Source organism: Myxocyprinus asiaticus, chromosome 9 (genome assembly GCF_019703515.2).
Source record: "Myxocyprinus asiaticus isolate MX2 ecotype Aquarium Trade chromosome 9, UBuf_Myxa_2, whole genome shotgun sequence".
Classification (NCBI taxonomy): domain Eukaryota; kingdom Metazoa; phylum Chordata; class Actinopteri; order Cypriniformes; family Catostomidae; genus Myxocyprinus; species Myxocyprinus asiaticus.
In genome coordinates, this window is record NC_059352.1 from 37165433 (window position 1) to 37185509 (window position 20077).

Sequence of the window (20077 nt, forward strand, 5' to 3'; positions counted from 1 at the left end):
AAGAGACCATGTCCCTCTAGGGATCATGCTGGTTATCGTCTAATTCTGGGTAAATACGGTGCTCACCTTTCCGTCTCATTACAACTAAATACACCCACCACATGATCATATCCCAATTACAGACAGCTGATAAAACAGTGTGCTGCCGATTTAACTTCTTTCACTCAGTATATTTACATGCACTTTAAAAGTTACATTTCAGGCAGACTAAAACAATAATTAGGCTTTTCGAAATGCTTTAGTCTAACTGTTGATGTTAATTTTACTCATGATTTGTTAAAAAAATTGAATAAAAGTAATTGTTGTTCTGGTCCCGTGGGAACCAGCAAGTAATCCTGTTCACATAAACAATGGTGTGCGTGATTCGGAGGTTGCATTTTCTCTTCACAGTTTTTACTTCACAGATGGTTAGGTTTGGGGTTTGGGAGTATGGTTAATAAAATATGCATTCCTGTTGACTGTATTACATAATTTACAACTAAAAATAGTTGTGCCACTCTGTGGACATTTTACCTAGAAACTGGAGCCCATACGTTCCAATACGTTCAACAACACTTCCAGCTTCCAGTGGTTCGAATTCACCTCACAGTGTGATCAATCCACACAAGCAATTGTAGTAAGATAAAGCGCCTATGGAAATGATTATTGCCATGAAGCCAAGGCAAGAGGAAAGTTGATAGATGCCTAATGTTGATTATAGAATGTGGAGGAGCTGGACTTCAATATGGCATCAGGAGACTCTGCTTTAATGAGAGGGCAAGAAAATGTATCTGTAGTCACAGAAGAAGGGGGAAGGAGAGGGAAAGAAAGGGGGGAGGCTCCATGTGGGGTGGAGAACCATCTAGACTGGACTTCACCTGAGAACTGACATAGCCCTATCATTATTGGTTACTTTATGTTTTCCAGACACATCTCACTGTGACGAAACCTCGCTCACTCATTGACCTCACACAAACACTGCTGACATGTTAATGAGAATTACTCATTTGGTGAAGGAAAAGCTGCATTTATTATAGAGTACAGACCCATCATTTACCACTCACCTTTGTACAGTTTGGTTCCCTCGACTACCGTAGGAAGGAAGTTACTGGGAGTCATCTTCCATCCCTTCTCTTCCTCCTGCAAAACAGCCAGTTTGTGTCAAAGTGGATCTTCCACAAGCACAGCATTACTGTTTTCCTGTATGACCTTTAAAAGTGGACAAGTAAAATTCTCAGAAAACGTTTAAGTCAAGTTATGGATAAATCTGCCAAAACTGACATTCCAAATGAGTGTAGATCAAAGCTCTTCCCAGGACAATGTTCTTGCGTGCTGCTCTGTTGCGGGGTCACCCTCAGCATGGGCATTTTAATGATGTGAATACACAGTGGGGGCCAAGTGCGGTGCTGCGAGCATGATTTACGACGCCTCCTGTTTTCCTTTCTCTCAGCCAGGGGTCGCAGATTAAAAGTAAATCAACGTCCTTGCATACTCACGCAAATGTTATGCTTGCATGTCACAGACACACACCCAGGCCGCAGAGTGTGCCTGCCCAGGAGCAGAGTTTTTCAAAAGAAATAAGCCAAATGGACATGGTATACTTTATGAGCTGTCTTCCTTTAAACACATTTCTCCATTAGCAAGTAATGACCCCCAAAAGAGACAGAAATCCATTTGAAAATATGAAAGGCCCTTAAGTGCCTGGTAATACAGAGCAGTGATCTATGCTTATTCATGTGGCATGAGACAGAACTTCCAAATGGATCTAGCAGCTTTAAGAGAACCATGTAGCCTGGTCCAGAGCCAAATTAATTCTTGCCCTAGGTTTATGGCAAATTTAAAATAAAAAATAAAAAAATTATTTCGACTTGTCCCTTCTTCTCTTTAAAAAAAGCAAAAATCTGGGTTACAGTGAGGCACTAGAATGGGGCCAATCTGTAAACATTAATATACTCACTGTTTCAAAAGTATAGCCACAAAATGTAAACAATATGCTTGTTAACATGATTTTAGTGCGATAAAATCGCTTGCTAAACTTTTCTATGTAAAGTTACTTTTCTGTTCTAATGTGTAACAGTAGGTAAGCCATAGTGGAAGTGTAGTAAATATTTACTGATCACAATTTTAGAAACATAATTATTTTCTACCATACTTTTTTATTAGAGCTTCTTATGCAGAAACCGTGTATTTTATAGTCTTTTTTTTATTGTTCTTTTACAAGTAGCCTTTAAGTGGCACTTGAAAATGTAAACTAGATCTGAACTAGGCCAACATAAGAGCTCTGACAAAAATACCTTAATGACCTATCAAAAGCTCAGCTTTCAGACAGGATGTGAGCATTTGAAAAAGGTCAGGCTGGTCTTTCAGCCTCATTGTGAGCAGATATTAGTGCTTCGGTTCACCAATGAGGATTACAGGTGCTCCTATGAAGGAGCGCAGAAACAAAGGCTCCATTCTAGAACTCCGGAACACAGCCAATCAGGGTGAGTGGGTATTTTCAACGCTTGACTGGCTCACAGTAACTACTGATCAGAATATGAAGCTCCGAGATCAGCTCTGAAAACATAAAACCTCACATGAACCTTAATCACGTTGGAATTTAACATAAAAGACTGCTGTTGGCCATGCCTGGGCATTAATACATTACTTGTCCCTGAATTTATCTTAACTCTGTGTTAAAATAAAATATATAATTCTGCTCTGTAGACAACACACCCTAATAGGAACAGAGGAAATTTGGACGTCATAGCAAAGAACACATAAACTGTCCCTATGAGTTACAAGAGGAAGAGTTTTGAATAGGGAGGACAAGAGGTTATCAAGGGTGCAGCAAAACCTTGGTGGAGCACTGCAGTAATGCCTTGCTGAAATTACAGATATTTCCAGAGACAGTAGGTAAGTTTATCAAAATAACATCCTCTAACATCTTAACCTATTGTACCTTGAACAGACCCCAGACAACTTATAACTGTTCTCTAGATACTCAGGCTTTTAAGGTGCATTTTAAATATTTAACTTCGCATGAGAATTAGGGGTTGCTACGACTAGTCAACTAATCAAATATTTTTGCCACTAGTCAAAGTGCATGTCGACCAAGTTAATCCAAAAAATATTTGACTACTAATGACAAATTATTTCTCCAAACTTGTAATCAGATTACTTTGCTAATTACTTTATCGAAAAGTTATCACATTACAAATTACTTAAGCAATTGAAATTGTAAAAGTGAGTTACTCCATTGGTACTGCCTTTCATTTTCGCTGAGTTTAATTAAAAAAATTACTGTGCAACAGCATCTTTTTACTGTAATAATTTTTACTGTTGTGGGAATCAGAATCATTGTTGAAAACTACAGGAATAGTAAAAGTAAAACTTCTGAAAGCATTACGGTAATGAGAATTTTAAGGGGAGGCTTAAGTGTCCTAAAAATAATGTTACAATGCAAAAAATCATGGTTCCCTATCTGTCACTCACTCGGCGTTTTGTCGATGTAGTGACACTAGGGGTCACTCTTGGGAGCCCGAGATACCTCTGGTCTTTGATAAAAGGCCAATGAAAATTGGCGAGTGGTATTTGCATGACACTCCCCCGGACATACGGGTATAAAAGGAGCTGGTATGCAACCACTCATTCAGATTTTCTTTTCGGAGCCGAACGGTCATGCTCACTGAGCTGAATATTACTGTTCATTCACCTCTGCTGGATCTGACGCCGCATTTCAGCGGCTTCTCCCCCCTCTGCACTGGTGCACTGCAGAGAATGCTCCTGGGCGCTTCGGCAGAAATAAAAGAGTATATTTCTCTAAAAGAGTATATTTCTCTAAAAGAGCGGCACACATGGAAAGTCTTTCTAAAGATGCTTTTCCGATTGTGTGTTATTCCTGGTTGTGCTCGTTATCTCTCGCCTTCTGATGGTCACGATTCTTCTGACGGTCTTTCATGTCTGGGCACTGCTCACGCGGAGACATAGTTCGTGGATGGTCATGGTTCCATGGTTCCGCCCTCGGTCCTTTTACCCGCGGGTATGAGGCCAGCGCGGCTAGCACTGGGGGCAATTTGGGGACCCCAATGGGATCGCCTCCACCGGGTAACCCCCTGCGGACCTCCCATTCCCCAGCACGCTCGTGTGCCCCGATCGGGCTTCCAGATGAGTCCGCCGGCTCGTCTCACGGCGAGTTCGACCTCTTATTCGGAGCCCGTGAAAGTGATGAGCTCTTGAGCGCAGCATCAGAGAATGGGCTCGTCCAGTCGGAAGCCTCAGCTGGGCTTCTCCCTTCGGGGACGATTGCCCAGTCATAGACTGACGCGGAGATGATGACATGCTTTCCCTGGCAGCCGCGAGCGTCGGCTAGGGTGGAACTCACTGCTCTTCCCGGTGATTGGTTCCTGGGCTCACTTCACCGCTCAAAGCCTCGCCCCGCCCCCATTCCTTTCTTCCCGTATGTGTATGAAGAGCTGACAAAGTCGCGGGAGGCACTTTTTACTGCCTGGTCCTGATCTTTTCAGCTTCCCCGCCCTCACTACCCTCGATGGTGGGGCGGCCAAGGGTTATTCGGCAATCCCCCGGTGGATAAAGGCGCTCGCGGTGCACCTATGCCCGCAGAGCACCGCCACCTGGCGCGGGTGCCCAAAGCCCCCGTCCAAGGCCTGTAGATTTACATCGTCTCTGACGGCCAAGGCCTACAGTGCCGCTGGACAAACCGCCTCTGCCCTGCATGCCATGGCTCTCCTGCACGTCCGCCAAGGCGCTAAAGGAACTGCACGAGGGTAGTTCCACCCCGGGATTGATGCAGGAACTGTGCTCGGCGACCGACCTCGCTCTCCGAGCGATGGAGGTCACGGCGCAGTCTCTCGGGCGGACGATGGCCACACTAGTGGTCCAGGAGCGCCACCTTTGGCTCAACCTGGTCGAGATGGGCGAGGCTGACAAGACAAGATTCTTTGCTGCCCCCATTTCCCAGGCGGGCCTATTCGGCGACACCGTCGAGGACTTTGCCCAGCAGTTTTCAATGGTGGAGCAGTAGACAGATGCTAGCCGGCATATCCTGCCCCGGCACGGCTCAAGATCCCGCACCCTGTCTACTCATCGCCAAGGGTGTCCCCCTGCGGTGACTGCACCGGCTCCGCCGCAGCCCGCCCCTTCGGCCCGGCCCCGGCGTGAAGCCCACTGCAGGGAGCAGACGCCACCCGTCTCGCGGCCGCCCAGAACCCGTGAAAGGCTTCAAAGCACCCTTGAGACAGGTGACCCAGGGACAACGAAACCTGCTGCTCTGGAGCTGGTAAGCAGATCTCTCTATCTTTTTGTTACATTTTGCATTTAATTGCGCTGCGTGCCCAAGTGGCTACAGTACTCAAAAGCTCAGCAAGAGCAGTTTCCTTGTTCCCTGGGTCACGTATCCGGTGTGCACGGCCGTCATCACGACCACTGTCCACCACTATTTGGCAGGTTTGGCGCTCCAGTGGTGGTCTCCCGTCCCTGAGCGCCCAGCTGTGGCACAAATCCGCCCCCGATGTGACAGTCTCCATGGGTCACGAGGACAGGCCTCTTCCTCCCCTGTCCAAGGCTGTTCCGGGGGTGGTCACAAGGAGCCAGGTAAGTGCTTCGATGTCCTTAGACTCAGCACGGCCACGACATGGTGTGGCACCTCGAGCTCCGCCCCGCCGCGAGGCCCCACCTGCCGGTACATCCGATGACGTTGTCCCTTTGGTCCCCCTTGTGCGGAACTTGGACGCATGCCTTGCGCTTTCCAATCCGTTGCGAGGGCTGGTCCGGACCGTCCAACTCGGCTGCACGATTCACTTCGCCGGGCGTCCGCCCAGGTTCAGCGGTGTCCATTTCACCTTGGTGAAGGACGAAAACGCTGCTACCTTGCACGGAGATCGCTACCCTCCTACGGAAGGGCGCAATAGAACCTGTCCCTCCAGCCGAGATGAAGAAGGGGTTTTTCAACCCCTACTTCATCGTACCGAAAAAAGGCGGTGGGTTGCGGCCAATCTTGGACCTGTGAGTTCTGAACTAGGCTTTACACAGACTCCTGTTCAAGATGCTGATGCAAAAACACATTCTGGTGAGCGTCTGGCATCAAGATTGGTTCATGGCGGTAGACCTGAAGGATGCGTACTTCCATGTCTCGATCCTTCCTCGACACAGACCCTTCCTGTGGTTTGCGTCCAAGAGTCAGGCGTATCAGTACAAAGTCCTCCCTTTCGGCCTGTCCCTGTCTCCTTGCGTCTTTACGAAGGTCGCAGAGGCTGCCCTTGCCCCGTTAAGGGAGGTGGGCATTCGCGTTCTCAACTATCTCGATGACTGGCTAATCCTAGCTGATTCACGAGACATGTTGTGTGCACACAGGGACCTGGTGCTCTCACACCTCAGCCGACTAGGGCTTCGGGTCAACTAGGAAAAGAGCAAGCTCCTCCCAGTTCAGAGCATCTCTTTTCTCGGTTTGGAGTTGGACTCAGTCTCCTTGATGGCGCGCCTTACGAACAAGCGCGCCCAGTCGGTGCTGGCCTGTTTGAAGGCGCTCAAACAGAAAACAGCAGTTCCACTGAAACTTTTACAGAGGCTTCTGGGGCATATGGCATCCTCGGCGGTAGCCACCCCGCTCGGGTTGATGCATATGAGGCCGCTTCAGCACTGGCTCCAGACTCGCGTCCTGAGATGGGCATGGCACCACGGGATACGTTGCGTGGTCATCACGCCGGTCTGTCACCGTCTTTTCAGCCCTTAGACCGACCTCTCGTTTCTACGGGCAGGTGTTCCTCTAGAACTGGTCTCCAGGCACGTCGTGGTCACGACAGATGCCTCCAAAATGGGCTGGGGCACTGTTTGCAATGGGCACGCAGCCGCCGGCCTCTGGACGGGTCCGTGACTGCATTGGCACATCAACTGCCTCGAGTTGTTGGCAATTCTGCTTGCCCTGCGGAGGTTTCGGCCGTTGATCCAAGGCAAGCACGTGTTAGTTCAGACAGACAACACGACAACGGTAGCATATGTCAACCGCCAAGGTGGTTTGCGCTCTTGTTGTATGTCACAACTCACCCGCCGTCTCCTCCACTGGAGTCAGCAGCACTTCAAGTCGCTGCAAGCCACTCACATTCTGGGCAACCTCAACACTACAGCGGACGCGCTGTCATGACAGGTTAACTTTAGGGGAGAGTGGAGACTCCACAGAGTCGATTCGACAGGCACAGGTGCACCTGTTCGCCTCCCAAGAATACTCCCCACTGCCCACTCTGATACGCCCTGACCGAGGCCCCCCTCGGCATAGACACGCTGGCACACAGCTTGCCCCCTGGCATGCACAAATATGCATTTCTCCCAGTGAGCCTGCTTGCACAGACCCTGTGCAAGGTCAGAGAGGACGAGGAGCAGGTCGTCCTGGTAGCACCCTACTGGCCTGCCCAGACGTGGTGCTCGGACCTCATGCTCCTCGCGAAAGCTCCCCACTGGCGAATTCCCCTGAGGAAGGACCTTCTTTCTCAGGGACAGGGCACCATCTGGCACCTGCGCCCAGACCTCTGGAATCTCCATGTCTGGCACCTGTGGTGGTAGACGCGATCACTCAGGCTAGGGCCCCCTCTATGAGGTGCCTGTATGCCTTTAATTGGTGTCTGTTCGCTAAGTGGTGTTCTTCCCATCGGGAAGACCCTCAGAGATGCGCAGTCGGATCAGTGCTTTCCTTCCTGCAGGAGAGGTTGGAAGGGAGGTTGTCCCCTTCCACCTTGAAGGTGTACGTTGCTGCCATAGCAGCACACCACGACGCAGTCAACGGTAAGTCCTTAGGGAAGCACAACCTAATCATCAGGTTCCTAAGAGGCGCCAGGAGGCTGAATCCCTCCAGACCATGCCACGCTCCCTCATGGGACCTCTCTGTAGTTCTTCAGGGTCTACAGAGAGCCCCCTTTGAGCCTTTGTCAGCGAAACGTGCCTGGAGTTCGGTCCAGGTTACTCTCACGTGATCCTGAGACCCTGACCGGGCTATGTGCCCAAGGTTCCTACCACCCCTTTAGGGACCAGGTGGTGAACCTGCAAGCACTGCCCCAGGAGGAGGCAGACCCAGCCCTGTCGTCACTGTGTCCAGTGCATGCTTTACGCATCTATTTGGATCGCACGCAGAGCTTTAGAATCTCTGAGTAGTTCTTTGTCTGCTTTGGTGCACAGCGGAAAGGAAGCGCTGTCTCCGAGCAGAGGATCGCCCACTGGCGCATTGATGCCATAACTATGGCATATGTCACCTAGGACATGCCGCCCCCGGTAGGGCTACAAGCCCATTCTACCAGGGGTGTAGCGGCTCCCTGGGCCCTGGCCAGGGGTGCCTCTCTAACAGACATTTGCAGAGCAGCGGGCTGGGCAACACCCAACACCTGTGCAAGGTTCTGCAACCTCCGGGTATACACAGTAGTCTGCCCACCACACACTGCTAGTTCATGTAACACAGTTCAGCCAATTGTGGTGTTTCGTATAGGGACCCCTAGTGTCACTACATCGACACGACATTGAGTGAGTGACAGATAGGGAACGTCATGGTTACTTGTGTAACCTCCGTTCCCTGATGGAGGGAACGAGACATTGTGTCCCTCTTGCCACAACGCTGAAGTATCCGCTGAAATGGCCGGACCTTATATCGGCTCCTCTGCATAAAACCTGAATGAGTGGTTGCATACCAGCTCCTTTTATACCCGTATGTCTGGGGGAGTGGCATGCAAATACCACTCACCAATTTTCATTGGCCTTTTATCAAAGACCAGAGGTGTCTCGGGCTCCCAAAAGTGACCCCTAGTGTCACTACATCGACACAACGTCTCGTTCCCTCCATCAGGGAACGGAGGTTACACAAGTAACCATGACGTTCTCCATGTTGGCTTTGTGTTCTTTATGCAACATATAATTTCATATTTGTTTTTTGTATTGGTTTGGGGTCACATATGACCAAAATATTTTCTTTACAGGTTTTGTAAGAATCACTTTTTATGTTCATTATTCTTCCTTTTCTATGACTCTTTTCACTTAATAGCTGGAAATTTCAGGCCTTCTCACCACAGGGAAATCTTTGAATTGTGCTGTGAGAGGAACATTAAATGATGCACGTAAACCTGCTTTCATCTAACTGTAATGTAAATTAGCCTAAACGTGAGAGGAACATACCTAAGTGAAGATATAACAAAGCCAGGATGCAACAAGACATAAAGAGGCAAAGACACACTCATCAGAGAAAGTGATATGGAAAACCAAGTGATTCCACAAAAATAGCAGCCCTGTGTTTAAAATTTTCACCTATAAAGTCAACGATATGCTGTTCAACCAAAGTGTCATTCATTATGTGTTGGCATGACCACATAGGTCATCTTCAGGGACATTTAAACATATACCAAGTCAGCTGATTTAATTCTGCAGATACAGATACTTTAAAAAGCTTTTATTGATTTCTAGATTGCAATTGTGTTTAGTTTTGTACGACGTGGCACCCACCTCTGTTTCTCCTTTCCCCTTTTTTCCTTTCATCTTTCCTTTCTTCTCTTTCCGGTCATTCCCTTTTTTGTCCTTCTCTGCCTTCGACTTTTTCTTCTTCTCCCTCTCTTCTTTAGCAGCAAGTTCAGCAGCAACCTTTAAAACATATAATATCCATTAAAATGCAGTATCATTCTTGTGTGAAGTGTGAAGAAAAAACACTGTCTGTAATTGAGATATTTTAGGCATCTACAAGTACCACAGCTATACAGAATTATATCATACATAAGTAAACAAAAATGTAATTAAAAATAAATTTAAAATATAATATTATTGAAATATTATAAATGCATAATCAACAGCCGAAGTGGAACAAACACTGGGCCAAATATTGTATTAGTATTACTTCCTATTAGCAGTTGCCAGATGAATTTGCGCCAAATACCGTAAAGTTTAATTGAACACAATAACTTTGACATTAATAAAAAAATATATGGGATATTTATCCCTTTTAAAAGTTGATAAGCCTTTGTATTTTGCTATTCTAACTACAATTACATGGTTCATTGCATTTTACTTTTTGCATTTAGCCTTGCATTTTCCTTGGTTTTCGTGACCCAAACAGAACAGACCTGCCTGTTTTGATCAATTGATCTAGACTATTTGTGTTCTCCATTTCACTGTGATCAATAACCTGCTCAGGTGTCTTCTGAGCAAATATGGAAGCAGATCCTCCATCCTCAGCATTTGGAAAGTCAGGAAACTTCCCTGTGGCATCTCTGAAACACAAAACATTATATAATTATAACAATATAATAAATAATTAAAAAATGTCTGACATTTGACATTTTGCACTAGTACAAAGTGTAAGGTAAATTCTTAGATTACCAGACACTGTGGCATGGTCCAGAATAAAGGACAAATATTAACACTTTCTATAGAGAGACTGATATAAAGACCTATAAAAACACCTACAAATTACACACAACTTTTCCCCCCATATTTCCTTCCCAAATACAGAGAAATTCTGTCTGGGAAACAAAATTATCTCAAATATTTTTTAAATGAGGTAACACAGACATTATGTCTGTATGAACATATAGGTAAATAAAGCAGCTTGTGTGAACAAAGCCAAATCAATCATATTTGAACTGTGAACTTCACACATGAGGAGGTTACATTAGCCAGGTCCAGCACTGACACTCAGGGGAGTTGGGGCAGGTTTACAATAACAGGGTAAATGTGTCAGTCACGGCCCAAGTCGGAGCTCTCTGTTCTGGCAACTTAATCAGTAGCACACAACCAAAACTCACTTCCAATGCAGTAGCACACACTGAAAGTAGTACTGCTCTGACAAAACAGGATTAAATTGAACTAAATCATCTGGTTAATCGCTAGAACAGGAGAAAAAATATTAATAGATTATTTACTTTAAATAGATAATAACTTACTTTGTATGTAAATGATCTAAAACGTAAAACTTTTTATATTTGAAAAACTTTTGAAAAACATTTTTATATAAAAATATATATATTAGAAATGTGCCAGAGCAAACCAGAAAGCAATGGTCTCAAAGTCACAAGCCTCAACGTGTTATATTTCAAATTTGAGGATGACAGCACAAAAATAAGGCTCTTGCATGCATTTTTCTATGTCTTGGCATATTTCCAATTTTTGTTTGGCAATAGTACTGTTTGGCTATTTTGAATAAATTACCTGGGTTATGTGCTGGAGAACGTTATGAACAATTATTCTCTTGGAAAAATTCTGATGTAAACAATGGATATTCCTTCATTATATTCAAATCTTATCACATTTTGTCACATCTGACTAAAAGTACAATCGTTGTAATGCACTGAACGCTTGCCACGGAAAGTTTACTCATAAGTGACATATTGGATTTATCTGTGGCTCGATATTTCATAATGAAGGTATGAAAAACAGTGATCAAGTATCAAAGCTGAATCTGAGACCTTTCAAATGATATATAGTTTACCAACATTAATAACATTTTTGGATGGACCTTATTCACAGTAGCGCCATCTTTGATTTTAGAGATGGTATAACACCATTTGCATGTCGAATGAACATGTTTATACTTCCTTAAGTTCAACAAATATGAGACGATGCGCTTCTTTTGCTTACTGCGCCTTTAAATTAAACTCAACAAGCGTCCAATGACCTGCAGAATGCTGCATGCACGAGAGAGATGCAGTAGCGCTGATTTATTCATTTGTTAATATTATTCATTTGATTTGTACATCTGTGTGGTTTTGTTAACAAATTCTCAATTACTGTACATGTTAACGCGAGTACACGTGCAGAAATTCCCTGCATTATGAATGCGGTACTTGTGGGAATAATTAAAAATTTGCACAATACCCACAGTTCTGCACCGAATTTCAGGCCTTGTCAGACTATGGGTATTACACTACAAACAGATCAGAAACTACCGAAAACACTATCACGAACCTCACATGTGTTTTGAATATGTGTAACAGAGAACAGAGCTGCGCACATACAGTACGTGCAGCGAGCAGTGCATAAAGACTAATTAATTCAATCGCAACCCCTGAGGTTTGATAATCGCACATCATATTATTATTTCTATTTTATTTTGATTAATTGTTCAGCCCTAATTCAAGCACATTCAAGGACCTGAGTCTATTTTCATAGACTTTCCAGTTCTTGAATCTATGTGTCTGAAATTCAAGTACTTTCAAGACTTTCAAGGAGCGTGGGAACCCTGGAGGCTGTAAGGGATAGACTTCAAAGGCATGCACTGTATAAAGCTATCAAAAAGCTTCTGGATCACATCTAATTTTCTACAACTCATGTTGTCTCAAGTTTTTTTTTTTTTTTTTGTCAACTGAAATTTCTTGGAAAGATATTTTTTCATTGTTTCATGAGTGGAATGATCTAAAAACAAATGTTCATTTTTTATATTAGTAAAGTTTTTTTACACAAAAAGTCATATATTTATAAAACATGATTGTGTATGATTCCTTATGTCATGACCTCTTTAAATAACTGTACAACCCATTGAAGAGACTGTATGTCTATCCCTCACAGCCTCATTGTCATTCCTGTCAAAAATAAAAAAGGCACTGCTGTGAAGGTCTATACAGTAAATGCCCACAGGCAAACATTGCGCTTTAACAAGTTTAAAGATGTACAAATGTTTATGAATACTTTGGGTTTCAAAGAATTGGAAGTTTCAATTGCAACAGCATACACACAAATCAGGAAATTAGTGAATCACATGTTATTGTTACCCCATCATAATATTTCACACGTGTTGAGGTTTGATGAGTGAAAATGATTATACTTTTATTAGTCCCATCTTTATGTCATTTAAACATAAATATGCCATTAAAAAGGTCTTTCTCTGACAAGGTTTCTCATTTATTCACTGAGAAATAAAATTACCGCTATGGGATTGTGTCTGAGTATTGAACTTGAGTGATTCACCTGCAGCGATACTTTTGTAAAGGTTCTGGGAAATTCAGAGGATTCGTAAAGATTTGTACGTCTTTAAAGCTGTAAATTAGGGCTGTCAATCGATTAACATTTTTAATAGAATTAAATACATGGTATGCCGATTAATTAATCATATTCATCGCAGTTAATCACATATAAATAAATATATATATATATAAATCAGATTATTAAAATTATTGTGGCAGATGAGTAAAGCTTCTAATTCTAAGTGGCTTTAGAATTTCCATATTATTGAACATAAGCCAATCAATGGTCTACAGTTCACAGCAATCCATTTTGCAATTGAATTCATCAATCAGTCCAAGATTTATTACAGTATAAGGGCTTTTCTAAGGACCCATATACTTCAGAAAACGAGAAATATGTCCTTAGTTCCTTAATTATTTTAGCCAAATGTTTTATTCACAAAGCTAGTCACTCAAAAAAAGCCTTTATATACTGCATTTTACAACACTGATCTTAGAATTTATATTTAAAGCCTTTCAAATATAAAAAAAAAAAAAAACGAACTGTAGACTTGTAAAAACTATAAAACTTTTAAAGCTTTTCAAATTCATGTAACTGCCCTTTTATTAATTTTATTTTTAATTTTTTGTGCTGTGTATCTTCTAATTTGTTGTATTATCTAAACTACTTGTACTACACATTGTCATTGCTGCAAATGTGAATAAAAACTTGGAGAGAGGAAAAAAGTAAGCTTTTTTCATAAAGGTTTCCACCTCCGCTGTCACGCGACTCGTTTTCCACCCTTTTTTTTAATTTATTTTTTTTTATTTGTAATGCCCAATTCCCAATGTACTTTTAAGTCCTCATGGTCGCGTAGTGATTCGCCTCAATCCGGGTGGCAGAGGATGAATCCCAGCTGCCTCCGCGTCTGAGACCGTCAACCTGCGCATCTTATCATGTGGCTTGTTGAGTGCGTTGCCACGAAGACATAGTGTGTGTGGAGGCTTCACTCCATCCACCGCGGCATCCACGCTCAACTCACCACGTGCCCCACCGAGAATGAACCACATTATAGCGACCACGAGGAGGTTACCCCATGTGACTCTACCCTCCCTGGCAACCGGGCCAATTTGGTTGCTTAGGAGACCTGGCTGGAGTCACTCAGCACGCCCTGGGATAGCGAATTCCAGGCCCCTTCCACCCTTTTTTTTTTTTTTTTTAAATATTTGGGAGATGTGCAAAGGATTGTGGGTGATTGAAGGCCACAAATGATACACCTGATGCATCCTCCAAAATATGGCAAACGAAGGCTGTGAAACGAGGCTGCCTGCCAAGTGTCCTCACAATTGAGACGGCCTTCGACAGTGCTTGATGACGTGGCTGCCGAGATATCCAGCCTAATGAGGCTGCAGCCTTCTGATTGAGAAGCACCCTATTTAAGCTGTGCATTGCCTAAACTGCTGGAGTTTCGCTTACTGCCCCCTGGAGAATACAGGTGGTACTTCAAGCTTGAATTAATTCAATGGTAGGAATATTCCTTAATATGTTCTCGGGAAATGATTAACTGCGTACATTTTTTTAACACATTATTTTTATATAATTAATCGCACTGAATTAACATGTTAAATTGACAGCCCTACTGTAAATCCGTAAACATACTTGCATTTTAGATGCTGTAAATAAGTTGATATTGTGTGTTTCAGTGTATCTCCAAACCAACAAAAATATATGTGTAAAAATTACGTACAAATATCTACAACATTAGTACGGTGGAAAATTGAATAATCATAAAGTATATGCTATACTGTAGGTTAGCTGTCTTCAACTTGCTTGTGTCTTCCTGGAGATGTTTGTGTTACAGCATACTATATGTCTGCCTGCCTGTTTAACTACTCCATTGCACATTAATCTCTTCTACTTCATTTGCACCTGGAAACCAAAATACTTCACCTTACAGGTGTTGACATGGTATCCCATATATCCCTTATACAACCAGCAGGGGCCCAGCAAGGTCACTGAAAGGGGCCAGAGAGGGGTCCCTAAACAGAGACAAAGCTACCACCTTGTGTTGTCCAACTGAGATGACTTATGACTGTTGTCTCCACACTAATGGGCAGCAGCATGCAGTGACAGGCTGTAAATCAGGCTGGAATGTGCTAATTAGCCCAGTCTCACTCTACACGACGCACGCACTAAATAGCACAAGCATTAAGTTAGCATAAACAGCCCTGGGTAAAAGTGACCATTGCTTAGCCTGATTACATTCCAGCCTCTGCACAAAAGGAAGAGACGAAACAGGTCAGGAATGCACTTTACAATTAGTGAAATAATGGTTTGACTGGACGGAAATGGAGTGAAAGCTCTTGTGATTGTGGAGGCAAATTAGCAGATTAGCTAAAGGAGACACTGCCAAAGGGGAAGTCCAAGAGGTAGCAGCTTATGTGAAGGTGATTAGTTCCAAAGATTCTGGGGCTGAATTCGGAATGGCATACTACCATACTACTCATACTATTTTACTACATAAAACCAAAACATCCTCTTTGTCATCATCACGTGTCTGTATTTTAAATACTGTTTCAAATCATTCCTGAGAATTTCAATACTTTATCCAGGGCTATATTTTAAATTATTTATTTTAAAATTATGTCTTCATTTACTCATTGCTTTATTTATTTATTGCTTATTTATCTCCTGTTGGACACAAAGGGAGTTTTCAGAATGTCCGAGTTATAGATCAAAAAATGAGAAAAGCACTATAAAAATGATCATAAAAATAATTTGTGCACTGTATTCCGGATTTTCCAATGCTGTGTGATGGCTTTGTGTGAGGAACAGATCCAAATTTAAGCCTTTATACACCAATCAGTGTCCCCATCTACAGCAATACTCAAATCCTAGTCTCCTCACATTTAAAAATTCAAAATTGCCACCTAAAGAAGCATTATTAGAGCACATCTGAAGGGGGAGCCTACAAAGTTAGCATTGAATAGCATAATGCAGCGGCCCCATAGACATTCTATGGGCGGTACACTGGGAAGGAGACAAGATGCCGTTCTTTTTGAATGGATATCTATGGACGAAATGATTGAGTGTGCTGAATAAACTGCTTTTGTGAGAAAACAGTTAATCACTTAATAAATTGACCACCTGTCCACTAATCTTCAACATGTTTTACACTAAAGAATCCTTTTGGAGCGAACTATGTGTGGAGTTTACTACGACAAAATTGCTGTTTTATAAGAGAGGTCACGGACGATTTTGCGACAGATAGGTGTCGGTTTACGGCTTTCCCCATTCATTTGTGTGGTATGATGACTTACTATCGTAACAAACTAGTTGACCATTACATGCTCTCCTATGGTAAAAATGCAGAGGTTGTAATCTCAGTATAGAAGATCACTCAGCATTATGACAGCTTTGATGTCAGTAATTGTGAATGACAGCTTTGATGTCAATGAAGTACCACTGGCTCTTGTGACCAACTGCGACATTCTAATGTTTGGATGTATATTTCTGAAATAGATGTGACTGCCTTCATGGAGAGGAAGACTTTCAGTGATTAAAATCTTACGCTTCTGTTCCTCAAATGGAGATATTGGATCTGTTCCAAAACCTATTGAGCTTCCTTTGGAGGCAGCAAAGGTGCACGCACTCCTGAGTCAAAGGCTGTTCCAAAAAATTAGGTATCTCAATTATGCTGCCTCATAAGATATCTCATTTTGGTCTAATTCTAAGGTAGCATCATATGTATCCTTGCCCGGATAGGCGATCCCAGGATGCACCGTGATGAGCTTGGTGGAAAAATAAATCCAAGATGGTGGACGAAGCGAGAGAAATTTCCATTATAAATATACTTATAATCCATTAAATCCTGAAAAGTATAGTTTACATTTTTTTTATATCATGGAAAACGGACTATTTTACCCAAAATGTGTGTTTACTATGTGTTTTTATGCTCAATAGGATATCGTGTTCATCTCGCATCACAGTCGAGTCTCCCGTGCGCTTCGCGTGAGGAGTACTTTTTGAATGATGAGTGAAGATGCTGCCTAAGTAGAGCTTTGCAAATCGGTCTCTTATGAGGCATAATTTCAGTAAGGATGCTACTACGATAGAAGACAGCTGCCTATGTAGGCAGGATACAATGAGGCAGCTCACTAAATTTTGGTACAGACCCATAATCTGACTTCGGAGGACTCTGAATGCAGCATTAATCATTTGGAATACTTTTAGTGCTTTTTACATTTTTTGGGAAGAAATTATTGTGACAGTACTTGTATCTGCTTGTTAAATGATTTACATTGTTGTTATATTATTTTTAAGGTATAGGCATAGAGGTGGTTTAGGTTAGAAATGGGATTGAATTAGGGGATCTAAAACATAAATCTAATAGTATAATGAAACTAAACTAATATTTTTATATGCAGTTAAACATGCAATAGATCCGAAGATTGCAGACCCTATGATGGAATCGTACGAATTTAGGTAAGAAAGGCAGGACAAGGAAGCTTTTATGATTCAGGCAAAAAGTTGCTATGGTGATGTCTTCATCACGAGACTGCACTGTTTTACCACATTTTGGTTTTCGAGTAATAGATGTTTCAGCTGATACTGTAATTCATTTGTCTGCCTAAAAACTATTTATTTTTGTTTCCGTGGCTTTTTGCTGTATAACTTACCGACACTCAATAAACCACTGCCGTATTTGTTCTTGCAGGGTTTCCTTAATATCTGGGCCATCCACAGACAACACTGACTCCTTGATGCTGACCAGTGCTCTCTGGTACTCAGCCTCATACTCTTCCTGCACCACATGCCTGCTGCTTACCACCTGCTGGGCATGCTGTTGGGCAGGGCTTGGCGTCAGTTGCTGGGCTGGTATCTGGAAACAGAGCACCAAGTGACAACAGATGGGAAAACTTACAACAAAGGGTACAAAAAGTTCAGAATGGAGTTTGACCAAGAATAATAGAAGAGAAGAACCCTGTACTTCATGACAGGACTTGCTTTTCACAAAAAGTACATTAGCAGATCATCCCATTGTTTACCATTCCCAGAAATATCATCTCCTCTAGACGTTCCTTGTTGACCCTCTTCCTGTCTCGATACCCCCGCCACACCTACAGGTTGAAGCAAAAACACATGATCATAGCAGGCGAGACAGAAAACTGAGGACACACCAGAAACTATACTATCAGAGTCACTTTAACATCAAGAACATACATCTGCTCTGTGTTATCTGGTGATAGCTATCTACAGTCTTCTCACATTCACTGTGGACTTTTAGATAAGGGGACTGTACAATAGCTGAAATTCAAATCTGACAAAATTGAATTTCATTGTTTAATCTGTCATCGAGAATGTGATGAGGTTCATATTTTAATAACCTTAATGTAAGGGAAAATTCATCTCAAATCTTGGCTAATAGTTCATATCCCACAAACGCAGGCAAGGATTTTAAATTATTTCCCAAATGCTTTCAAGATTTTCCTCCATTTTAGTGTGAGAGACATTGACGCTAAAACAACAACAGCCATCTGAAGAGAGAGGATTATGTCTCCAGGGTTTCACAGCACAGAAATCTGCTTTGCTGTGAGCAACAGAATGAGAAGGATGGGAGGATTTGACCTTCTGAAAGCAGCCCTGTAGTGTGAGAGCCCAAAATCTCAGTTTATCACCTCTTGCAATCACACGCACATTCGAATACATTAGAAAATGCCATTTTGATGATCTATTACTTATGAGCTACAATGTTGAAGCTCTTCATGGACCCTCAAGAAAGTATTTTAGCACTTCTTTTATGTTATACCATTTCACTCAGCAATGTCGGTTTCACACCTGCACTATACAAAACTTTAGATCTCCAGAATCATATCTGCTATCTCTTTCAAGCAACATCAATGTCTGGGTTCACCAACCGAAGCGAACACTCACTCAACAAGACGTCAGGATACATGAGCTCAGATTTCATGATTAGGATGGCAATGAAAAAGAACACCTTAAATTCAGGAATGCTTTCCTTTTCCCATCTCTCAGCACTAATCTCCCTCCTCCTGCCAAAGGGCCTGCTACCACATTATCCCCACATGAGTTGGACATATATCTTTTATGCTTGGGTAGGATCGCATGACATTCATAGTCCTTTGTGAGAAGACAAATGTCAAATGTGACAACTGATAACTGTCATAGGAGATGGCCTGACCTCATCATTTGAGTTCATGCACAGGCTGGGCTGCAGTCATGCTCTCCCCTGTGTATGATGCCTTGGTGCTAGAACATCAACTTAAAAATTTTAAATGACATATTTATTGTTATATTGTTATGATATATTTATAGCCTTGCATACAGGGACCATAACACAATTCATTTAATTTCCCCAAAAGCGAGTTGGTATGCTCTGACGGTGTGGAATTTGTGCTCATTACTTTTATTGATGAAAACCTGTGAGATGAGTTTATGCATTCTAATATCTATTACCTCACACTGCATAGATGGTTTGTACACTGTTTACTTGATTTGCCAATTTCATACCCATTCATGCAATGCATTAGTGATATTACTGTACTACAAACTCGCTGTTGATAATCAAGTACTGCCTGATACCTTCTGAATGCAGGTGGCTGCCTGGTCAGGGTTTAGCATGCCAGAGCTAGAACTATCCCCCTGCTGCCTTCTCTGTTCCTCCTGCCAAATCTTCTTCATGAAGTGAGCTCTCAGTCTCCCTTGACGAGCTCGCTCGCTGACCTGCAGCAAATGCACAGCCCGCTCCATCGACATGGACTGAATGGTCATCTGCTAAACCAGACACACACACCTGAAATCACTGTGTTTAGTACAACAGCACAACAAATTATTGTTAAATTGCCATGCCTTTATTTGTATAAAAAAATAACAATAATAAAAATAAAAAAAATCATTAAAAAAAATAATAATAATAATAAACAAAAAGATATATAGGGCTTTCAATTTAACAAGTTAATTTGGTGCGATTAATTATATATAAAATAACGCATTAAAAAAATTATTGCAATTAATCATGTCTACTGAACCATTAATAAGGAATATTCCTTATATCTGAGAAATTCAAGCTTGTAGTACCACCTGTTTTCTCCATGGGGCAGTAAGTGAAACTCCAACTGTATAGGCAATGAGCAGCTTATACAGAGAGAGAACAAACCACACTCACCGAGGGCAGACAACA

General features: G+C 42.6%; 1 protein-coding gene across 1 annotated transcript in view; it reads right to left on the reverse strand.

Moving 5' to 3' along the window:
• Positions 1-20077, reverse strand: part of iqca1 (IQ motif containing with AAA domain 1) — an 85015-nt gene that overhangs the window by 59572 nt on the left and 5366 nt on the right. Inside the window, exons 4-9 of the mRNA XM_051706001.1 lie at positions 19480-19668; positions 17925-17996; positions 17556-17758; positions 10124-10208; positions 9451-9585; positions 1044-1119 (exon numbers count right to left, since the gene is read on the reverse strand). Coding sequence (XP_051561961.1) covers positions 1044-1119; positions 9451-9585; positions 10124-10208; positions 17556-17758; positions 17925-17996; positions 19480-19668 — 760 coding nt within the window. The remainder of the gene's footprint in view (positions 1-1043; positions 1120-9450; positions 9586-10123; positions 10209-17555; positions 17759-17924; positions 17997-19479; positions 19669-20077) is intronic.